Source organism: Leucopleurus acutus (genome assembly GCF_964270905.1).
Source record: "Leucopleurus acutus genome assembly, chromosome: 18".
NCBI lineage: Eukaryota > Metazoa > Chordata > Mammalia > Artiodactyla > Delphinidae > Leucopleurus > Leucopleurus acutus.
The window spans coordinates 69,479,041-69,501,435 of NC_139160.1; the positions used below are offsets into that span (position 1 = coordinate 69,479,041).

At 36.9% G+C, this 22,395-nt stretch overlaps 1 protein-coding gene across 2 annotated transcripts in view; it reads left to right on the forward strand.

The window, feature by feature from the left end:
- ITGBL1 (integrin subunit beta like 1) overlaps positions 1 to 22,395 on the forward strand; it is a gene marked incomplete at both ends in the record, with an annotated part of 215,289 nt that overhangs the window by 171,379 nt on the left and 21,515 nt on the right. For both annotated transcript variants that reach the window (XM_082859496.1, XM_082859497.1), the window contains one exon: positions 19,115 to 19,231. In XM_082859496.1, coding sequence (XP_082715622.1) covers positions 19,115 to 19,231 — 117 coding nt within the window. The remainder of the gene's footprint in view (positions 1 to 19,114; positions 19,232 to 22,395) is intronic.

Consider the following 22,395-nt stretch of genomic DNA (forward strand, 5'->3'; position numbering starts at 1 on the left):
AAGTGCCCAAAAGATTTTTCAATAAGGTAAATATAATCGATGCCCCACACCATGGTTTTATATTTTGTCAGATATATACTAATAGCATCGGAAGATGTGCCTTATTTTCTTTCCTTTAAGAAGAAACATTTAGTTTGTTTTCAAAATGAACAAACTGGTTTGCAAATGTGTTTTGTAAGCAGATGATACAAAGTTTGTTTCCCCCAGGCCTGATGTTATTAGATACTGTTTGTGTTAGACCCTTCCCCAGTACCTCCCCTTGCTTAGAGTAATTGTTACATCATGACCCTTATTTCATTCTGAAAAGTAAGAAATACATTTTATGCAAACTGATAATATTAATTAATTAATTGTGGCATTTGTCCAATCAAGAATAAGTATAACCCAGTGATTTAAACTATACATTTGTGAGTAAGCCAGATACTGAATTGAATCCTGGCTCTACTATTCACCGACTGTGTGACTTCCAGTAAAGTACTTAAACCTTGTAAGTCCGTGGGCCTCATCTGCGAAACAGGGACAAAATCAGGAGCTTCTTCCAAGGGGTCATGGTGGAGAAGAAATCAAACAATGGACAGAGAATATTTAGTACAATACCGGGAAATGCGTTGAGTGGTCGTAATCACACAACTGCCTCAGGGTAGGACTGTTTTCTTGCAGACCTGTAGTCTTAGGATATTGTCAGGAATTCCAACCCCAAGGCCAACCAATGTGTGGAAAATCCAAATTCATTGCCTAAGGACAATGAAGGTCTCAGTGAATGTCTTATCCCCTGTAACTGCTTTGTTATAATTAAATGTATCCACTACTAGATGGGAAGAAATGGGAGAATGCTCAGGAACACATAGAATGCATGAGAAGGAAACGGACACGCCAAAATTACCACTTTGATGGCATAGAATAGGTGTTTGGTTTATCTTCTCTATTTTCGTATATGGGAGGAGTGGACATATTGCAAAAAGCAGTTGTTAGACGTGCATATTTAAATGTAGCGAAACAAGGTGGTAGATGAGATAAATTTAGTCAAAATAGTGCACTAATAATTCATCCTCAGAAAATGCAGATTGTTGTAGTTCCCTTCCTCTTCCTACATATGTAATTAAAGCACTCATAATGTAGGGAAACCACGGACTTGAGAGCAACCTGGTGTATAATGAAGGAAACATTGACAATGTTATTTCTCCTCTGCTTCTTAATTAATATTTCTATATCTGTAAACCCAATTTTTGCATCCCCTTTCTATCATGCTAGTTGCTCAATCATCTCTTTGCCTACGTTTGAAACAAACATCCACTATTATGTCTAAAATTCATTTGCTTCCCTGTTGTTAAGTCAGATGGTTGCAACCTCCCACTATATGCTATGTTCAGGTACATGAGCTGACTGGATGTTGGCAGTTCTTGTTACAGTGGCCATACCTTTTCCCATCAATTGCTGCAATTGATAATTGGTAGCGCCCTTAAGATAAGCAGTTGGAAGCCTTAATATCCAGAGAATATGATGTATATTCACAGTGGAATTTAAGGGCCATCAATGTCAGTGTAACACCCTACTTTTCAAATTGAACTCATGTTTTAATTTGTTTATAATAATGGGCAATATTTTCCTTTCCTTTGTGGATAACTAACCCTCACCCTTATTGAACATGTTTTGGGGGAATAGTTTAACATTTTTTGCAGCACCACGTGTACATAATATATTTTCACATCTTACTTACTTCTTTTTTGTCAATAAAATATATCTTAGATATATATTCAGGTTCCTCTTGTGCTCAGATAGTGCTGATTAAGTTGATTAGACTGTTTTCCCCAGATTACCTCTGATGGGAAACTAGCCCAGATGCGGAAAGGAAAGTGCCTTGACGTGGCCTTAAACATAATGAAGCTGATGTAGTGTGTGTGGGTTAAAAATGTGAGTATGAATATAATTGCTACATTTAGGTTGTATTAAATCAGTGAGCTTTAAAATTATGCTTAGCCCCAGTGTACCTTCAGTTTTTAATTCGAGTTGCATAAAAATTCATCATTTGCTTTTTAAATAAATTATTTATTGTTAACATTTCATTTAATTCATTGTTTTAAGCCTCTATCAAACCTGCCACCTCTCTGATGATCTGATGATATACTGATCCTGGTAAACAGCCTAACACATACATCAAATCCATAAGCAAATTACAGCAAAGGTATAATTTTACTTTCCTCCTCACTTGCCCATCACACATAAAATAAAACTTTTTAAAAAACATCTTATGATACGTTCTTATCCCCATTCTGCATGTTACTGTGGGCCCCTTTCTTTCATTTTGATTTGTTTTATTTTGTATTACTCCCCTTACATGTTAGCTAAACCTGCCCAAAGTACAGTAGTAGTTTTCTTTATAGTTACAAAATATGTTGAGGTTAGTTTTCATTCTGTGGAAATTGGAATTCATATTGGAGGGTGACTTTCTCTTCCTTGGGGCCATCAGTCTTCATAGACTCATCTATTTGATTTAGATTTTAGCCTCTCTCCCTCTGTGTTCCATACAACACCTAGAATGCTGTTCACGTGATTGAATATTAATGATCGTCTCCACAGATTATGAAGCAGAGAACAAATGGTTCTCAATTGAATAATCTGCATTAGTACAACCCTGAGTGAAGGGGGCAAAGGAAAGACTTCCCCCCCGACCTTTCCATCTCTTCTTATCCCTTGGGTGGCACGCATGACAAAGAAGCTCATTTGTAAGAGTTCATGAGAAATTTCAAAAGAATAGTGTAGAAAGATGAATTTCTTCTCCCACAGATGGTCTACTAACTGATTTTTAAGTGACTAAATCAGGATTCTGTCTCTACGCAGAGAGAATGCCCAATAAGTCAAGTTTTAAGTAAATTAATCTACTTGAAATTCTGACAGCAGGAGGAATTCAAGTGTGTGCAGTAGAGGTTTGGGCTGGTACCAGATATATCTGCTCTTTAAAAAATATAATACCATACTTTGGGATTAAGTCCAACCATAGTTTAGGTCATGGGAAGGGCTACTGGAAGAACGATCTTAATTAAAATGAATCCTTTACAACATGCTCCTAGCTAAAATATTTATGTTATAACTTGAGATAAAATTATATTGCCTTGTTTACGCATATATGTAAAAATAAGTGTAGATGAAAGTCGAGAAGGAAATTCATTACAGTGTTAACAATAATTGTCCCTGGAGCTGAGTTCAATGGGGGATTTCCTGCCTTATATGTATTATTTTATTTTCATTTATCATGCATTGCTTTATAATTATGTATTGCCTTGATAATACTACATTTAAATCAGTTAAATCATAATTTTAAAAGTAAAAGGGACTTTGTGTTTGTGTGTGGTATTTAAAAATCTTGATCTGAAACTAGGGAAGTGATTTTTTAAATAGGGGATAATGGGAGAATACATTTAAAAAATATAGTGAGTGGGAGTCTTAGGTAATGGCATAAAGTTTTAACGATTTGCATAAAAACTGAATACAAGATGCAAATGAGCAGCCTAGATTAAAAACTGTAAAGCAGACTCAACACCATGGAGTATATTTTAGATCAACCAGTATCTGTTTAGATTGATCAGTATCGATCAGTATCAGGCTAGAGTGCTGCCAAGGTTCTGTTTTAAACATCATAGTGATGCCTAATCAAGCCTTCAGTGGTGGTTGTACATGGGGACTGAGGAAGTGGCAGACAATGCTTCTTAGAGGGGGTGACAATGATCAGTCTTAAAGGAGGAAGTATAGACTCGGGTGGGCTAATTTTCATGTGAGTGTCTATATGTGCACATGTATCTGTGTGCATGAGTGCAGATGCCAGTGTGTTTGGACCTCTTGGAAAGGGGAGGGGTAAACAAGGAATAAATGCAACTCAGCCTCAGGGGAGCTCTTCTCTATTTGGATTAAGGTGATCTGCCATCACTTATCTTAGGGTTTCTCAATAGCAGCACTATTAATATTTTGGGCTGGATAATTCTTTGCTGTGGGGCTGTCCTGTGCTTTGTAGGATGTTTAGCAGTGTTTCTGTTCGTTACTTACTAGATGTCAGTAGCACCTCCAACCCATCATTACAGTCAGAAATATCTCCAGACATTGCCAAATGTCCCCTGGGGGGCGAAATTTCCCCAGGATGAGACACATTGCTGTATCTGCTTACAAAAAGTGAACTATTTCTGGGGAAAAGGCTATCATCCAGAGGCTCTGTAATCTTTCCATATGCAATTTCTGACATTCAGTCAGAGAAATAAGAAACAAAACCAAGGAGACAACACCAATAGAAGGACATGCATAAATGACCCATTTACTGGGATTATCAGATACAGATATTAGAGTCACTATGGAAAATATATTCAAGAAAAAAGATAGCAAGACAGGTTTCTAGACAATATCAAGTCTTTAGCACAGAGCTAAAATTAATATTGTTTTTGCTGGCTTTCACTCATGGTGGTTTGTTTCCTTGTGTGTACCTATTTGTTGGTCTTCAATTGTAAGCTTATAGATGGTTTATTCTAAACGCTAGAAAATCTTGAAGTGTAAATTCAGGACACCTTTCTTCAGTGAGGATTTGTGTTAGATTCTCCCAGGATATTACTGATCTTGGATCTCTTTAGCCTTCTTTCCAGAGTCCCCAATTTACTCAAGGAGTCTCAAGTTCAACTTCTCCACTTTCATTGCTTGAAGTGCTGATGTAGGCTTTTACCCTCAGGACCTCTTTCATATGGGCTTATGGTAATTGCCCTTGTTCCAGCTCATAGTTTTTTTTTTTTTTTTTTTTAATAAATTTATTTATTTTCTTTATCTATTTTTGGCTGCATTGGGTCTTCATTGCTGCACACGGGCTTTCTCTAGTTGCGGTGAGTGGGGGCTACTCTTCATTGTGGTGCGCAGGCTTCTCATTGTGATGGCTTGTCTTGTTGCGGAGCACGGGCTCTAGGCTCGTGGGCTTCAGTAGTTGTGGCTCTTGGGCTCTAGAGCGCAGGCTCAGTAGTTGTGGCGCACAGGCTTAGTTGCTCTGCGGCATGTGGGATCTTCCCAGACCAGGGCTCGAACCTGCATCCCCTGCAGTGGCAGGCAGATTCTTAACCACTGTGTCACCAAGGAAGTCCCCAGCTCATAGTTCTTGAAGAATTACTTGACTTCCCATAAGCCCAGCAATGGAACAGACACTTTATTTTAGGTCCAATATTTTTTTGTTTTTCATATTGCTGGAAGCTAAAGCCTACATACTATGTACTTCATTGTAATATATCTTTTGTAATACTATTTCAAAAAGTGAAAGTTAATAAAAACTCATATTTAAAATCATATCTCCCCACCAAAAATAAATGAATAAAATTTAAAATTAAGGGAAGGATAAACAAGAAACTTAGATTTGGAAGGGAATAAGTTTAGAATGTTTATTAACTATACTTCCCACACAGCAGTTGTCATTTGCTAGAAGAAAAAAAAAAAGGAATATGCAAATTAAAATTCCCAGTGGAATTAATGCAGTTTCTCATTACATAACACATCATGGGCAAGCAATCAATCCTTCGGACTCTCAGGCAATCAGATGTATTTAAGCCAAAGATGTCTCAAGACAAGAGTAATCAGGGTTCCTCCAACACTGCTTTTTGTGTGATGTAGAGTTTATCATTGTTTAAAGCATATGATCTCATAGGCTTTCTTTGTTTTCTTTTATTACCTCATTTCATTCCCTGAATAGCTTTTGCAGTAGCAATGTTAACTATTATTGCTATAAGTGATTGAATGGCCTATTTCTTTTGATACATCAGGTGAAAGCAGGAGTCATTTCACTGAAGAGCTGATATTGCAATTTCCTGTTCCTTCAAAAAAGACATTGCTTTTCAAGCAAGGGCATAAATGTTTTTGACCATTAGCAATTACATGTGATTTTGTTTTGTTTTTATTATTTTATATTCACTCCTCTGATTTTATTGAAGATTTGAATAAGAGAGACACATAAGCACAGATTAACTCATAATATGAAGGGACCCAAAGTAAGATCAGGTTTTATTTCACACAAACTACTATTTCTCCTACATTTCCCTATAGTCAGGGAGATGTGAAGGTTTGCATGAAAGATCTGCATTTCCAATACCTTTATTTTCTGACCTTCTTTTCCGTTGCTAATACAAGCAGATAATCGCAGGTATTTGAGAGTTCTTTCTCTTTTAGCACCCTCCTTCTTTCCTCTTTCCCTTAATTAGAGGCATATTTCTCTTTCTTCCTACATCTCTACACTACCATGTGATACTCTTATCAAAATGAAATGTTTCCTCTTATCTGGTAGTGTCCAAGAAACGTAGAGCACCCTCATTGATTTGGTCATCATTCAGTTTTTCTAGGTAGCTTAGATTAGCCATGAAGTCTCTATGGTCTCTGCTATGACTAAGTATTTCATTATCTTGAAATAATGAAAAAGAAGGTCAAGCAATTTTTCTCATACATCTTCCCCCAGTCTGAACTGTTTCCATGAGTTTTAACTACTGTCTTTTTGCCTTTACAGGCAATATTCATTAGGATATACTTTGAGAATATATCTGTATTTCCATCAGTCTGGATCACTTATGACCCTAGTAAGTTCCATTATTTGGAATTATGTTTCTATATTTAACTACTATTACTTTATAGCCAATGGTAGGAAGTGTTGGTCTTAGTTTCTCTAGAAAATGAATTGATTTGAAGGGAACCACAAGCAACTTTCTATTTGTGATGGAAGGCCATAATTTAAATATTTAGATATAAGTTATATAAATTAGTATGATTTTTATATTTGCATTGCATAGTAGCAGTCTTTGAGAAAAATACTGCAAGTAATACCTTGGTAGCTGCCGTTAGAGTCTAACAAATTATACAACTTGACCAGACATATTTGGAACATTTAACTAGAAAACAAGACTGGTAGCTACAATTGATGATTTATGAATCAAATTCTGTGAATACATCTGCGACGCTTTAGAGATCATTTAGTTCAATAGCTTAGTGTAACAATATGTGAGAAGAGAACAGATAGCAATTTCTGAAAAGCAAAAGTGACTAGTCCAGGCTAGATAGAACCACTTATTGAAAAATCAGCCTTTCCCCACTGTACTGTGATGTCACCTCTGTCATAAATAAAGTGACCTTATATTGCATGGGTCTTTTTCCAGTGTTTTTATTCTGTTCCATTTGTCTATTTGTCTAATATTTTACCAGCAATACACTCTTAAATGCTATAACTTTATAGTATGTGTTAAAATCTGGTATTGTAATTTCTCTACCCACTTCTCTCTGACAATAATGCTTTGGCTATTTTTGTCCCTCTGCATTTACATACCATTATGTTATCAAAATTATATCTTTTAAAAATTCTTGTCCTTTTTGTTTTTGCTATACAAAATAGAACTAATTTTTTTTATATTAACCAGTTGTGTCTCATGACCTTGCTGAATTTACTTCTTAATTTTAATACTTCATATGTAGGTTTTTTGGATTTTCTACCAACATAATCATGCATACGTGAATAATGACAGTGTTATTTCTTCTTTCTTTATGCATCTTCTTTCTTTCTTTCTTTCTTTCTTTTGCTTTAGAGCACTTGATAAGAAGTCTGTACAATGTTGTTTAGAAATGGAGATAGTGGACATTCTTGTCTTGCTCCCAGTCTTGAGGGAAGTGTTTTCAATATTTTACTTCCAAATGTGATGTTTGCTGTAGATTTATTTTAGATTACCTTCATCGAAATTAGGAAGTTAGCTTCTATTCCTTTATTCTTTCCTCATGAAGGAGTGTTGAATATTATCAAATATACAGTGTGCATCTATTTAGATTATAATATGTTTTTTTTTCTGTGAATGTGGTGAGATATTTTGATGGATTTTTAAATGATTAAACCAACCCTCTAATCCTGGACTAAACACATTTGGAAATGATTTTTTGAAAATGTTGGATTTAAAGCTCGTGAGAGATATTAATCTGTAACATCCTTTTCCTGTAATGTCCTTGTGTGATTTTGTTGTCAGGATTATTCTAGCATCGTGCAATTTAAGTTCTAGACTGACTTTTACAAAACATTATTTTAATTTTGTAGAGTTTTTTTTCATTTAGATTTCCCTATATTTACTTTCATTTTTCACTGTTTTCTTTATTTTAATGTTTATGTTCTGGATGGATCATTTTCTTTTTGTGTGAAGAAATGTTTTCTTTAATATTCTGATAAGCCTCTTCTAGTGACAACTTATTTTAGTTTTTGTTTGCCTGGAAACGTTCTCATTTTGTAATCAAATTGGTAGGATATTTTTGTTAGGCATAGAATTCTAATTTGGCACTTTCTTTCAGGATTTTAAAGATGTCATTCCATTGCCATGTGATTTAAGCATTTATTTTGGTAATTCAGTTGTCAATCTTCTTGTTTTTTTCCTTTGAAAGTAATACATCTTTTTATCTCTAACTACTTTTAAGATTTTCTCTTTGTCTTTCAGCAACTGACTATGCTGTGTGTCAGCGATGCTGTGTGGTTTTCTTTTTATTTATTCTCCTTAGGCTTTATGAAGCTTCTTGAATCCATAACTTAAATTCTTTGGGCATGTGTATTAGTTTGCTAGGGCTGCCATAACAAAGTACCATGCACTGGGTGGCTTAAACAATGGAGATTTATTTCCTCTGGGCCAGGAGGCTGGAAGTCCAAGATCAAAATGTGAGTAACCTGGATTTATTCTGAGGGTCTCTCTCCTTGGCTTGTAGGTAGCCATCTTCTCTTGGTCTCCCCACTGTGTGTGTCTGTGTCCTAATCTTCTCTTCTCATAAAATCACTAGGATTGGGGCCCATTCTAATGACCTTACTTCACCTTAATTACCTCTCTAAAGATCTTATCCCCAAATATAGTCACATACTGAGGTACTGGAGATTAGGATTTCAACATGTGAATTGGTGGGGGTGGGGGGACACAATTCAGTCCATTACAGCACTATTGAAAGTGTCTTATCTATGACCTCTTAAAATATTACTTCTGCTTCATCCTGTCTTTTTTTCTGGGTACCCAATTAGATGCTTTGGATATTATTTCATGTCCAGTGTATTTCTTAAGCTTTTTTTATTCATTCTTTTTGTTTTCTATGCTTCAGTCTGGATATTTTTCCACTGACCTATCTTCCAGTTTACTAAGCCTCTTTTCTCCTGTGTCTAATTTGCCACTGACTCTCTTTATTCAATTTTTAATTTCAGTAACTGTATTTTTAAATTCAGAATTTCTACTTCATTTTTTATAGATGATTCTCTGAATAATTTCTCCATTTAGTAAAATAGTTTTTTGAATATATTAATCATAGTTATTTTAAAGTCCATTACTGACAATTCTAGTTTGGTCACCTGTATCATTTTTAGACCTTTTTGTATTGTCTATTTTTCTGTTTCCTTTTTAGTCATTCTGTCTTGTCTATTGATATAACTATTTTTAATTGGGTATACATATTGTTTAATAAAATTGGTAGAAATTTGTGATGTTATCTTCCATGAAGAGATAATTTACTTTTTGTCTGGCAGACCTATGTACAAAGGCAGATAACCTCAATCCAATCAGGCATTAAAATGATTTCTAACGTGAAAACCTGGGATGTTTATGTTATGTTTATCAATGCCCTCCTTCTCAAAGGTCCCTGAGTTCCAAGTACTGTCTTTCCAGCCAAATGAAAAAACCAAAAGCTCTGTTTAGTTTATTCATCTTCTAGATATTGCTTTCTGCTTAATGCTTTATCCTCTTGCCCTAAAAAGTTTCAGTCTTGACAAATGCATGAAGGGGATTATTTGTGTATTGGGTAGAACTCACTACCCTATGGTTCCTTTTTCTCTAGGATCTTGGCCACTTAAATCCAGGCTGCCTTGGGAGGCTTTGACTTATATATTGACGTTTTGCTAGTCAAAAATTATTTCTGAGGCTAGAGACAAAACGGAGATAGGACTTTCAGGTGCCATAGGAGTTTGTTGAAAAATAATGTCAGAATAAAATACCTTTTAAAGAAGTAGCATTACTTAGTACAGAAACCGTAAGTTATCTGAAATATATTGTTGGCAGAACAAAAAAGGAAGTAGACATTCATATTGAGGGAGAAACAGATTAGCTGTGAAAAAATGGTGTATTACTTCCAGTTATATAAAATTATAATATGTGGTTCTATTTGTGGAAGCCTTTTACTCTTCAAGTTATACATTTATTTATTTTTTTCTTAAAGTTTAAACACTATGCCACAAACAAATATCACAGTGGTACTTAGGAAATCCAAACAGTAATACTTAAAAAAATATATTTCTGTTTTGGTGTCTTTAAAGTTACTTATTAAGTAGGTATTCCCAATTTTGAAAATTTTAAAATAGAAAGGTTTAGTTATTTTCTAAGATTATAGAGCATATAAGTGGTTGATATTAAATTCTATCTTAGGTCTTTCTGAATCCAGAGCACAAACTCTTAACTCTTATCAAAGACGGCCTTCTTGGCTTCAATTCCTTCAGTGATGGAAGCTTACTCCCTACCATGGCAGCACATTCCATAATGGACTACTCTGATGTGTATTATGTTATTTATTACAGTATATTAAACTCTGTTTCCCTGTAACTCTTACCTATTAATCCTGACTATGTTAACTGTGCTATAAAATGACAGAGTTAAAGCAAGTTCACTATAGCCTTAAATTTTAAGTTTATTGAATTTCTGACATTTTTGACTACATGATTCCCAGACTCTGCATATATTTGACATTGCTTTATTGAAAAAAATTGGCTTAAATCCTGAATATGACGTTAAAGGATATTTTCCAAAAGTGAATGTAAAACATGTGGCTAAATGTATACATAATTATTGATAAGACTTTATTTTTTAAAAAACATTTAGCTGCATAGATAAGTTATGTTTAGAATTTTACTTGCATATTTTTAAAATTTTAAATATTTTTATTTTGAGATACTTTTGATCTTAGAAGACTTAAGAATAGTACAAAGAACTTTTTTTACATGAGCCATTTGAGGATAAGTTGCTCACATGGAGTTACAATAGCTTCAAATTTAAATGTACGTATACTCATACATTCTGATATATGTATACATTTACATATATACTCAATGTTCTTTCTAATGTTTTATGATTTGGGAAAACTAATATTGGTAGATTCAGAAATAAAGACTAATTAAAAAATAAGTTATCAGGAGAAAATATTGCTTTATGGTGTATTTTTTCTTCATTTTAAAAGATTAGCTTGTTGTTGATGGAAATGTATTATTTATTGTTAGATGGATTTCATTGTTTAATTTGTAAAGTAAATTCTCTGATTATCCCTGATGTGGGAAGAAAGTCCACGCTTGTTTCAAATCAATTTAATTAGCACTCCTGAAATGTGCGTTAAGGAAGTGATATGTTCACTCACACTTTTGAATGTTTTAAAGTAATAAAACCAGCAAGAATTTAAAAGTGATTAAGGCCTGATTCTACCTTATCCCTTTTTTTCCCAAATATAGTTTATCTTCAAGAAACTTTCTATAGAAACGTTTCTCTGTATCAACTCTTTCACTGGTGAATAGCATTTGTTGTCTGTTTCTATCTTTGACATTTGTCCCATAGAGTCTTTCATGGTGAATTACAATTGCATGTGTTTATGCCCTATGGAATCAATAATTCAATACCAGGCATAGGCCTGGATGTGATAGGATTTTTGTTTGCAGAATCCCAAAACCTTGTTTCTGAAGCAAGGTACTGCCCACTGTCCCGTGAATGGGTTTATCAGCCACAAAGAATGAGATTCTTATTCTAATTTATATTGACTCATTCAGGATGGGCCACATTGATTAATTACTTAAGCTCCACATTTCCAACCTCATTCTTTCTCTGATTTTTTAACCTTGGGTCTGTCGCATAGTTCCTGAGTTATATTGGTAAACACGTATGATATTGCTACCTAATTTATAAAATTTTTGTTAGAAATAAATGAATTGAGTAATTTTAGTTATTGTTATAGAAACTAATCTTAAGGTTGAAATAACGAGATACTCTTACTTAGAGGTCTAATAGACTTCCTCTGTGAAGTTCTGCTCAATACCTTGGAAAACCTTTAGAGAAAAGTGAAGCCTGCTACTCCCATATCCCAGTTTCAATTTTAGACACTCTAAGGGCAAACAACAGAAAACTATATCAGTACAACATTTGCTTAAATGTCTTATTTCCTCACAAAGGTCTGTGATTGATTACTTTAATCCTTGTATCCTAAGAAGACACAAACAGAAGGATTGACATTTATCCATGTTTTAAAAAAGTTACGAGCATCTCTTCCTTGGCTAGCAAATGTAGTGTCAAAGTGTGGCTTGAATTATAAGAAGTCCCACTGCTCATTTTGAAATGGAAGGTGAAAGTTGCCTCTTCACTTTCAAATGTCTGATGGAAGATTACTTTATTCTCACACACAAAATATTTGTACTTAGATGAAATGGTACAGAATATTATAGTTCTGAAGTGTTTAATTCTTTCTCATAGAAATTTCAAGGGAACTTTGGATGCATTTGGCAGGAGCTTTTCCTAGTACAATCAGGTTGCTATGGTAAACCTATTATTTTAGGCAAAGGAGGACTGTGTTAGTAAAGTGCTAATCTCTTTTCTGTTTTATGTGAGCCTCTAATTACTCTCCAAATATTGAGCATGTACTGCAAGTGTGGTTTTGCCCTTTTAAAAAGTGGAAGAAAATAAGGTTGTAGAGAGTGTACCTTCTGTTCCCAGGCTAGCAGGTGCATTTGATGATATGGTGTTCTTAAATAATCTCATTCTGGATCAGGAAATATAGTTGGTTTATTTTTTTAGAGAAATAGAATCAGAAAGTAAAGGAATGGATTTTATGTGAGTTACTGAAATTCAAGCCTCCCATTATGTTTTTTTAATTATAAAAATAGAAATAATAATATCTGTTATTTATGGACCACCTACGATGTGTCAGGTCCTGTCCTATGTACTTGATATGTATAATAATATTTAGCCTAACCAAAATCTTACGTGATCAGTGTCATTATTATCCCCATCCTGTAGCCGTAATAAATGAGGTTTAACTTAGTCTTCCAAAGAATCACATTTAAGATTGGATGTGCCAGGATTAAAATCCAGATTTATTTAAAATCAGAGCCCATTCTTCTAACTGAATCTTATGTTAAAATTTATTTTCTTTCTTCTTTGCCTGATTAACATTTAACAAACACTTTAAGACTCATTCCGAATTCACCTTTTCCAGGAACCTTCTGTAACCCTATAGGGTGTGTGTGCTCATGTACTTTACCTGTATTCCCTCTACTATTAAAAGTTTTTAAATGTCTTTCTTAATTTTGTATCTTCAGGATAAACTAGATGAGCTGTAAACTGTGCTTTTTGTCCATGTTCTGACTTAAAGTTTTCCTGTATTTTTTAGAAGTGTCAAATTTGAAATGCTTAAGTAAAATCTGTTTTAATCAGAAGTTCTACGTATCTGCTTTACTTCATTACCCTTCTTTGCTAGTGTATAATAGCCTTTAAATACAATTCATAGGGATTGCAATCCATTATAAAAGTATGTCTTTGGACTAACTTTTTGTATGTCCTTAAAGGTTAAGTTTATTAAAATTTACCTGGAGTGGGCAGACTCAGTGTAAATTTCAGTTAAGTTTTGGTTGGATGATATTGATGATGTTGACTGAATTAATTTCTTTTCAGACAGTTATTTCCATCCTTTTCATCCTGTTCCTGGATTGTCTTTTTAAAAATTACTTGGTTTATTTGCATTTTTGAATATATCTTTCTTTAGATTTTCCTCTCAATTTGTTATATAACAGAGTACTTGCTAGTGCTAGACCTGCAAACTTCCATTATCCTTCATTCTTACTTATCAGAATACTAATTGGATAATCATTTGAGAATCCACAGTTACATCTCCATAACATTAAACTAATCATTGAAATACTACCATTTAGTAAATAAAGGAGAGGAGACTCAATTTCTTATATTTTTTCTTTCTGAATTTGTTTTTATTTTTTTAAGTGTTTTATTTTCACATCTTTATTGGAGTATAAATGCTTTACAAAGTTTTGTTAGTTTCTGCTGCACAACAAAGTGAATCAGCTATATGTATACATATATCCCCATATCCTCTCCCTCTTGAACCTCCCTTCCACCCTTCCTATCCCACCCCTCTAGGTCCTCACAAAGCATCGAGCTGATCTCCCTGTGCTATGCAGCAGCTTCCCACTAGCCATCCATTTTACATTTGGTAGTGTACATATGTCACTACTGCTCTCTCACTTCATGCCAGCTTCCCCTTCCCCCCATGTGCCCTCAAGTCTGTTCTGTACATCTTTGTCTTTATTCCTGCCCTGCCACTAGGTTCATCAGTACCGCTTTTCAAAATTCCATATATGCGCGTTAGCTTAAGGTATTTGTTTTTCTCTTTCTGACTTACTTCACTCTGTATGACAGACTCTAGATCCATCCACCTCACTACAAATAACTCAGTTTCGTTCCTTTTTATGGCTGAGTAATATTCCATTGTATATATGTGCCACATCTTCTTTATCCATTCATCTCTCGATGGACATTTAGGATGCTTCCATGTCCTGGCTATTGTAAATAGTGCCACAATGAACATTGTGGTAAATGTATCTTTTTGAATTATGGTTTTCTCTGGGTATATGCCTAGTAGTGGGATTGCTGGGTCGTATGGTAGTTCTATTTTATTATTTTAAGGAACCTCCATACTGTTCTCCATAGTGGCTGTATCAGTTTACATTCCCACCAACAGTGCAGGAGAGTTCACTTTTCTCCACACCCCCTCCAGCATTTATTATTTGTAGATTTTTTGATGATGGCCATTCTGACCGGTGTGAGGTGATACCTCATTGTGGTTTTGATTTGCATTTCTCTAATGGTTACTAATGTTGAGCATCTTTTCGTGTATTTGTTGGCCATCTGTATGTCTTCTTTGGAGAAATGTCTATTTAGGTCTTCTGCCCATTTTTGGATTGGGTTGTTTGTTGTTTTGATATTGAGCTGCATGAGCTGCTTGTATATTTTGGAGATTAATCCTTTGTCAGTTGTTTCGTTTGCAAATATTTTCTCCCATTTTGAGGCTTGTGTTGGCTACTGCCTCAACAGAGAACTTTGCTGGCTGCTAACAGGTTACAAATCAGCCTGGACCATAAATAGATCACTATTTATGGTAGGGTTCTGGCATGTATTTATTTAGTATAAAGTGTGCATTCACTGATCTACTAACGGTGTGAACCAAGTACTGTGGGATCAGAGAGAAGGAACAGATCCTCCAGGTGACCAAACAGGGATGGCAAGGAAGGGTTTATAGAGGATTTCAGATTTAAGCTGGCTATTGAACACTAGGTTGAATTTTATAGAGAAAGTTGTAGAGTGCATGGCAGAGAGAAGAAATGGAGCACAAAAACAAAGTCTCTGAACATGAGTGCACTGTGATTGTTGGGTATAAACTTAGGAAGGTGAGTTGGATCTTGTGTAGAAAGCCCTGTTGAGAAATTTGATCTCTGCCTTAAAGGTCATGTGGGACCATCACGGGAAGGGGAGTTCCATCATCATAGCTATGTTTTAAGAAAGTAGATTTTATGAAATTTGAAATTGAAAGGAGAAGAATGGTTAATTAAAAGAAGGAAGGCGTCAAGTATGTCATCAAGTTTTTTCAAGACTCAGTGACAGATTAAATGAATAGCGACCTTCTCCGGGATAAAAGAATGCAGGAAAAGGAGTAAGTCTGTGAATAAAGGTGATGAATTTGCTGTGGAACGTATTTCATTGATGTAACTGTGGAAAACACAAATGAAGGTATTCAGGTGATTGGAAATGCCTTTGCATTCCAGGGAGAAACGTCTTATTCTAAATTCAAGTTCTTCCATTACACGCTTTGTGTCTGTGTTACCAAACTATTTACATGTGATTATTATTTAGTGCATCTGTTCAATAAATATTGGTTTAAACATTATGAGGACACATGAGAAGTGCAGTTAATTCTGATGTTTTTGTGAAGATGAGTGATTAGGAGGGTGCAAGTGTCATGGATTTGGTGGAATTTACTTTGGATCTTAAAGGATGAGTGGAAATTCACCTGGCAGGTCTATGTCCTGGTAGTGAATGGAGTGAAGTTGTGAACTGAGACAGCAAAATAATGCCCTTTAAAATGTGGACCGCATGAAGAATTTACTCTTCTTTACCTTTCTGTGTGTGACAGATTAGCCTTTCTTAATGCTTTGCCATCCCATCAGAATCTTCTGTATCCTAAAAACTAAATTACAGCTACATACATAAAGTTAATTCAGCTAGTATTTGCCTTAACATATTTTTAAAACACCAACAGACACACGGCCTAAAAAATGAATTGCAAAATGGTTAATTATTGTCTGATATTTTAAACAGATGCTTGAATTACAATCTATCAGGAAAAAAGGTACCTAGGACCATATATTAACACTTTACTATCCAACTGTATAAAAGGCGGGGGGCGGATAAATTGGGAGATTGGGAGAAATAGAAGACCCTATCCAGAATGAAAACAGTGAAATGGAGATATTTAAACACATATGCCAGTAGTTAGTTCATCCTTTTCAAAGAAGCCAATAATACATATTCAGGAAACTTCCTGTATGCCTCAAAATGCTAATAAAATGGTCAGCATAAATACATATGCCCTCAAACTTAAAAAGTGTTGTTTCTTGGTAACTGGGAGTGGATTACCTGTCAGGAATGATGTGGGTGAAGTTTCCCACATCTGTCCACCATGGACTAGTTAACCATACAGGGCCACACTGCTGACCGTCCTATATTTTGCCTCTCTCCACAATCTGGATCGTTGTTGTCCTTCACACATCTCCCTATGAGAGAACCAGTGTGTTTATGCACAGCCAGGGATTAACCAGGGCTCAGAAAATCTGGGTTCTAGGACCAATACTGCTGACGTCTACTTTGCTGGCCTTAAGCACGTCATTTAGCCTCAGCATACTTGAGTTTCCTCATCTATTAAATAAACTGCAGAAAGTCATGGATCCTCCTGACATTTTATAGCAAATAAACACGTGCTGGTATATTTTTCCAGGGAGAGATCTGGGGTCTACCAGTCAGAGTTCTTTCTTTTTTTTTTTTTTTGCGGTACGCGGGCCTCTCAGTGTTGTGGCCTCTCCCGTTGCGGAGCACAGGCTCCGGACGCGCAGGCTCAGCGGCCATGGCTCACAGGCCCAGCCGCTCCGCGGCATGTGGGATCTTCCCGGACCGGGGCACGAACCCGTGTCCCCTGCATCGGCAGGCGGACTCTCAACCACTGCGCCACCAGGGAAGCCCCACCAGTCAGAGTTCTTGATTGCGTACAACAGAAACCGAGGTCATTAACTGGGATGAAAAATCATTTTATTAGAAGAGTTTAGGCTCAGGACACAAGCTTGGACAATCAGCTCATGCAGCACCCCAGCGAAGCAAGGCACTGCCGAGAACCAGCCCCTGCAGCCATCACGTTTAAACTTCAGCCTCTGTGTGCCGAGCTCTCCTACCCCTGGATGCTCACTGCTGTGCTGTTGCACTTGGCATTCTGCCACAGCCCTGTGCCTTGCCTTCACCCTCATGAATCCAAACCCCGGCCAAGAGCGTCTGGCGTGTCTCTGTTCTGTCTGCCGGTCCATAGGAAGTGGGGGTATCATTGGGGAAAGAGGAGGGGCTTTGACTCCTGCTGAACTTGGCACTGCCTCCAGGTTGGAGGAGAGATGGGTTGAAGGGTGGCCAGAACAACATCATCTATCGCCATATCTTTCACTGGATTCTCAAAGGGATCATAACCCCGCCATTTCTGCCACAAAAGATTATGAGTCACTGCATTAGATTATGTTTAATTACAACTCTGAAATTATATGATTCTAAATACTAATTTTTCTTTCTTCCATCATATCCCAGCTCAGAATTTCTTTAACGAGATACAAATGCAGCAACAGAATGACTAACAACATTGCAGGGTCAGCCTTGAAGTATCTTATGATCATTTCAGTGGGTGTGTAATTATGATGGTTGGGATAATGACAGAGAGTAACAGATGTCTCGGAGTAGTCACTCAGCTGAATTTCTGGCAAACCAGTACCAATTCCTCAGAAAAAAGAAATGTACTTTCTGGTGCTGCATTATGAGTATATTAAGATACAATATGGCTTAATGTTTAGATGCACAAACTTTAAGTGTAATGAGAATGGATATAAATTTTGAATCTGTCCCTTAAGAACTGGTTCACCAGGGAAAGTAACTTGACCTCAGTATGTCTCCATTTCCTGTTTAGTAAAATGATAGTGATAATGCTAGTCAATGTGTGGTATTATGAAAACAAAATGACAGAATTGAAGGAATTATAGTGTTTGAGGCATAGTTACAGCTCCAGAAATAATAACAAATAACAAAAGACATAAAGATAAAGACTTAACTGTTTATAAACATAAAGATAAATAGTTAAGAAATCCCCAAACTATGAACCAAACTCATTCCAAAACATGTTTATACTTTTCAACTTTAAGTCAAGGATAATAGATATTTAGGACATGCACTCGGACATGTGTTCCATGTTGAAATGACTTCTATGAACTCAAAAATTGATGCCAAATCATCACTAAAATATCAGGTTGAAATGTACCTATGAACATTTTTTTTCTGATGTGGCAGACAGACCCACACTAAAAATAGTTTTTTAAATGACCACATTATGGCAAATTATGTCAAAATATATAAAATTGACTCAGTTATGTTAAATGGTCTCATCATAAGTGGAATATGAAATACCCAGAGAGTTTAATAGTTGGATTATTCTTCAAAAATGAATGAAACAAACAAACAAAAAAATGAATGAAACAGAAAGTGGAAAGTAGAAGATGGGAACGACATGAGCCAGGAGTTGTCACTTCAGCTCCCACCGACCTCCTTGGCATTTGTGCTTGACCTTCAGCTTAACCTTAGGGAGGTAGGAAAAGGTATTTGCTGAGCTATTATCAGCCACAGACTAGAACTGGTCCAGGAAGTCTAATAGGATGCTTGCTTCCTTTCAAAGCCTTCCTGATTCTGTGAGCCTCCTACTGAGTGCACTCTGCCTTTGTGTTTTGCAGGTAAGTGTGAGTGTGGCGAATGCACTTGCTACCCACCGGGAGGCGGCAGGGTATATGGCAAGACATGTGAGTGTGACGATCGCCGCTGCGAAGACTTGGACGGCGTGGTCTGTGGAGGTGAGCAGTTCTCACAGCCCTCTGCTCCCTACGTGCAGCCTGCTTCACCTGCCTTTCTTATCCTACTTCTCCTTCTTTTTTTAAAAAAATTCTGTTACAAAGAAGATAAACAAAAAGCAATACACAATTAGACCTAAAAGCAGTATACCGTTAGGTTGGTAAGGACCTTGGACTCTTGATTTAATCCACATGTATGTATGTGACAGGATAAAGCATGCTATTGATAAAAGATGGTGGAGACTAAACCAAGTCCTCTGAAGACAGTGAAAGGGTTTGCTTCAACCAGTTTACAGTTTTGATTACTGATAAAAACGGATCGGGGAAGTAAGTATCACCTGAGACTTGGAAAATAAAGCAGTAAGACTATATTCCAAGTTAATTACACAATCACAAGAGATATACACTCAGTTTCCATGATGGCTCTGAGACCCCAAAACAAACTTACTGAAGTAATAAACAGTGCAAAGGAAGAATGAGGCAGATGAGGGTCGTCACGAAGGTTAACACAGCAGAAAGGAGAGTCCCAGGGGTAGAATGTTGCCAGTGTCCACCTGAGCTTCATCCAGGGGAGGGAAAGGGGGTTACCATGGTTCTAGTTCAGTCTTGCAAAGCTCCGTATTGTAGAGAGGGTGCATGCCGATTGCGGTTCCTTCCAGGTTTCCAGGACAATTGAGGTGAACTGGACATGGAATCACACTAAAATAATATAACTGTATCTCTTTAAGATAATTATCATAATGCAGTTAGGCACTATTATTGGGGGAAAAGCCCACACATGTACCTACAAGTGATGGAAGGCTGGCACACCACCTATCTCTATCATCTCTCTGACCTCTATGTATATCTATCTAGCTACTCTCTCTCTAACCAACTATAAAACACTTGGAATTTGATCAAAAATATTTTCTTCTTTCCTTTCTCTGTGAGCCAAGGGAAAAGGCCCTTTTTAATAACTGTTGGGCTGGGTGGTTTCTCTCTCGCAGTTCCCATGACAGACATCCTCAGAGATAGTTCCTGCTTTTCTCATTTCACAAATGGAAAAGTGAATGAGGTTTGAGGTGTTAATGTCCCATCACTGAAAAGTGCCAGACTCAGGGTTGGAGCTGTGAAGTTCAGTTCACAGATCTCTCTCTAAACCACAATTTCCCCCAGAGTGATATCCCACTGTTTTGACTTTATATCAATATTATTTTTAGTTTAGAGTCTCTTTTCACTCGTGTTAGTTATCAGACATATCTAAACAGATTATAGTCCTTTTTATTGTTGTTGTTAAGTACTTGACATTTTACAAACCGGTCATGTCTACATACCCATTAAATGACCAGTCCCCCCTTCCCCCAGCGAATCTCTCTTTCTCTCTATCTTTGGGGAGGAAACCAAAGATGAAAGCAAATCTATATATCTGCTTGTTAGACGAGATCAAATGTTTACTAGGTAAGTGAGAAAGCATCTCACAAAGGGATAATTTTTTAGACTGATTCTTGACTCTGCGTGTCTACACTCTGGATTTGTCCATCTACCCAGAGTCCTCTGTGTCCCAGAGGGCCATGACTCCCATTAGCCAAACTAGTAAAAGACCAATGTACAAACAAGAACACCAATTACTTGATATACAATCAGAAATATAATTGCCCCAGAGACTAGAATTTTTTTTTTGTAGAGAAACTCTATGAGAAGTAAGAATCTGAGATAAGGATTTGGATGCAAGTCCTTGGAAAGGGGAAGGAGTTTCTGGTAGGAGAGTGGGAAAGTGTGGCATGGAGGAGGGGGCAGCCGATTAAGACTGTGCTGTCAACCCAGTTACTGCTGTGGTCAACTGGAGCTTCATCCCAGCACAGAGGATGGAACTCTAGGAGCCCGAGTAAAACACGCAATTCTTATATCATCAGTCATTGGTTGAGGAATGCTTCTAGGAGACGTTAACTGCCAGGCCACATCCAGTATGCCTCACAGGTACAGGATCAGAGCAGGCTTCTGCGGCTGGAGAAAACCTCGGGGCAGAGAACCCAGGGGGTGCCAAGTGAAAGTCATCATAACAGAAAGGATGACGTTGCCGGGGGATCCCTGCAGAATACACATGCGGAAGGACTGCAGTTCTCACGCCGGGTGGTCTATCCTCTCTGGATAGTGCAGATTCTTATTCTTTACCACTGGCTAGATTTTCCTACCGAGAATCCATCCTCTCTTTGATTGGATACAGGATGTGGCACAGTAGCCTAGGCAGTAGCCGGAGACAGGCTAATATATCTTATCCTCCTGGTAGAGCCTTGGGTACGATTTGGGAGATCCTTGCTTACACATTTAGAGATTAATTCTTAGATGGTTGATCTTCCCAAATATAGATGATATTGGAACATTATTATCAGAGCACAAACGTGTTTTCAAAGTTGGGAAAAACTTTGCTGCTTCTCCTGTGTCAGCTAGCAGCCAACAAATATTAGTACAATAGTAATCAGATAAGCAAAGCATCTTTGATCTCTATAATTGGATGGATTCTCTTGGTGTTTCTTCTTAAATTTTAGCAACCAGCTCTAGGAAATCACCTATGCATTTTAATTTTGTATTTTAGATTGTATTAAAGACATTTTACCGACTGAAAGATCTTGGAACATTTTTCAAGTAGGTAAAGGAAACACACCTTGGAAATTTTTCTTGAAAATATTTTGTGTTGTTATTCTTAAATTTCACCTTGACGTTCAGATAATGTCCTTGAGAGATTTAGGGTTAAGATAATACCAGTAATTTCTTTCTTTTTTTTTTTGGCTGCATTCGGTCTTCGTTTCTGCATGCGGGCTTTTCCTAGTTGGGGCGAGCGGGGGCTACTCTTCGATGCGGTGCATGGGCTTCTCATTGCGGTGGCTTCTCTTTGTTGCAGAGCCTCAGCTCTAGGCACGTGGGCTTCAGTAGTTGTGGCACGCGGGCTCAGTAGTTGTGGCTCGCAGGCTCTAGAGCGTGGGCTCAGTAGTTGCGGCACACGGGTTTAGCTGCTCTGCGGCATGTGGAATCTTCCCGGACCAGGGCTTGAACCCACGTCCCCTGCATTGGCAGGTAGATTCTTACCACTGCGCCACCAGGGAAGTCCAATACCAATAATTTAAAAGGTTGTCGATTGGCTTCACTTACCTTCTCCTGCTTCATCTGAGCTCTGCAGCCCAGTTGACAGC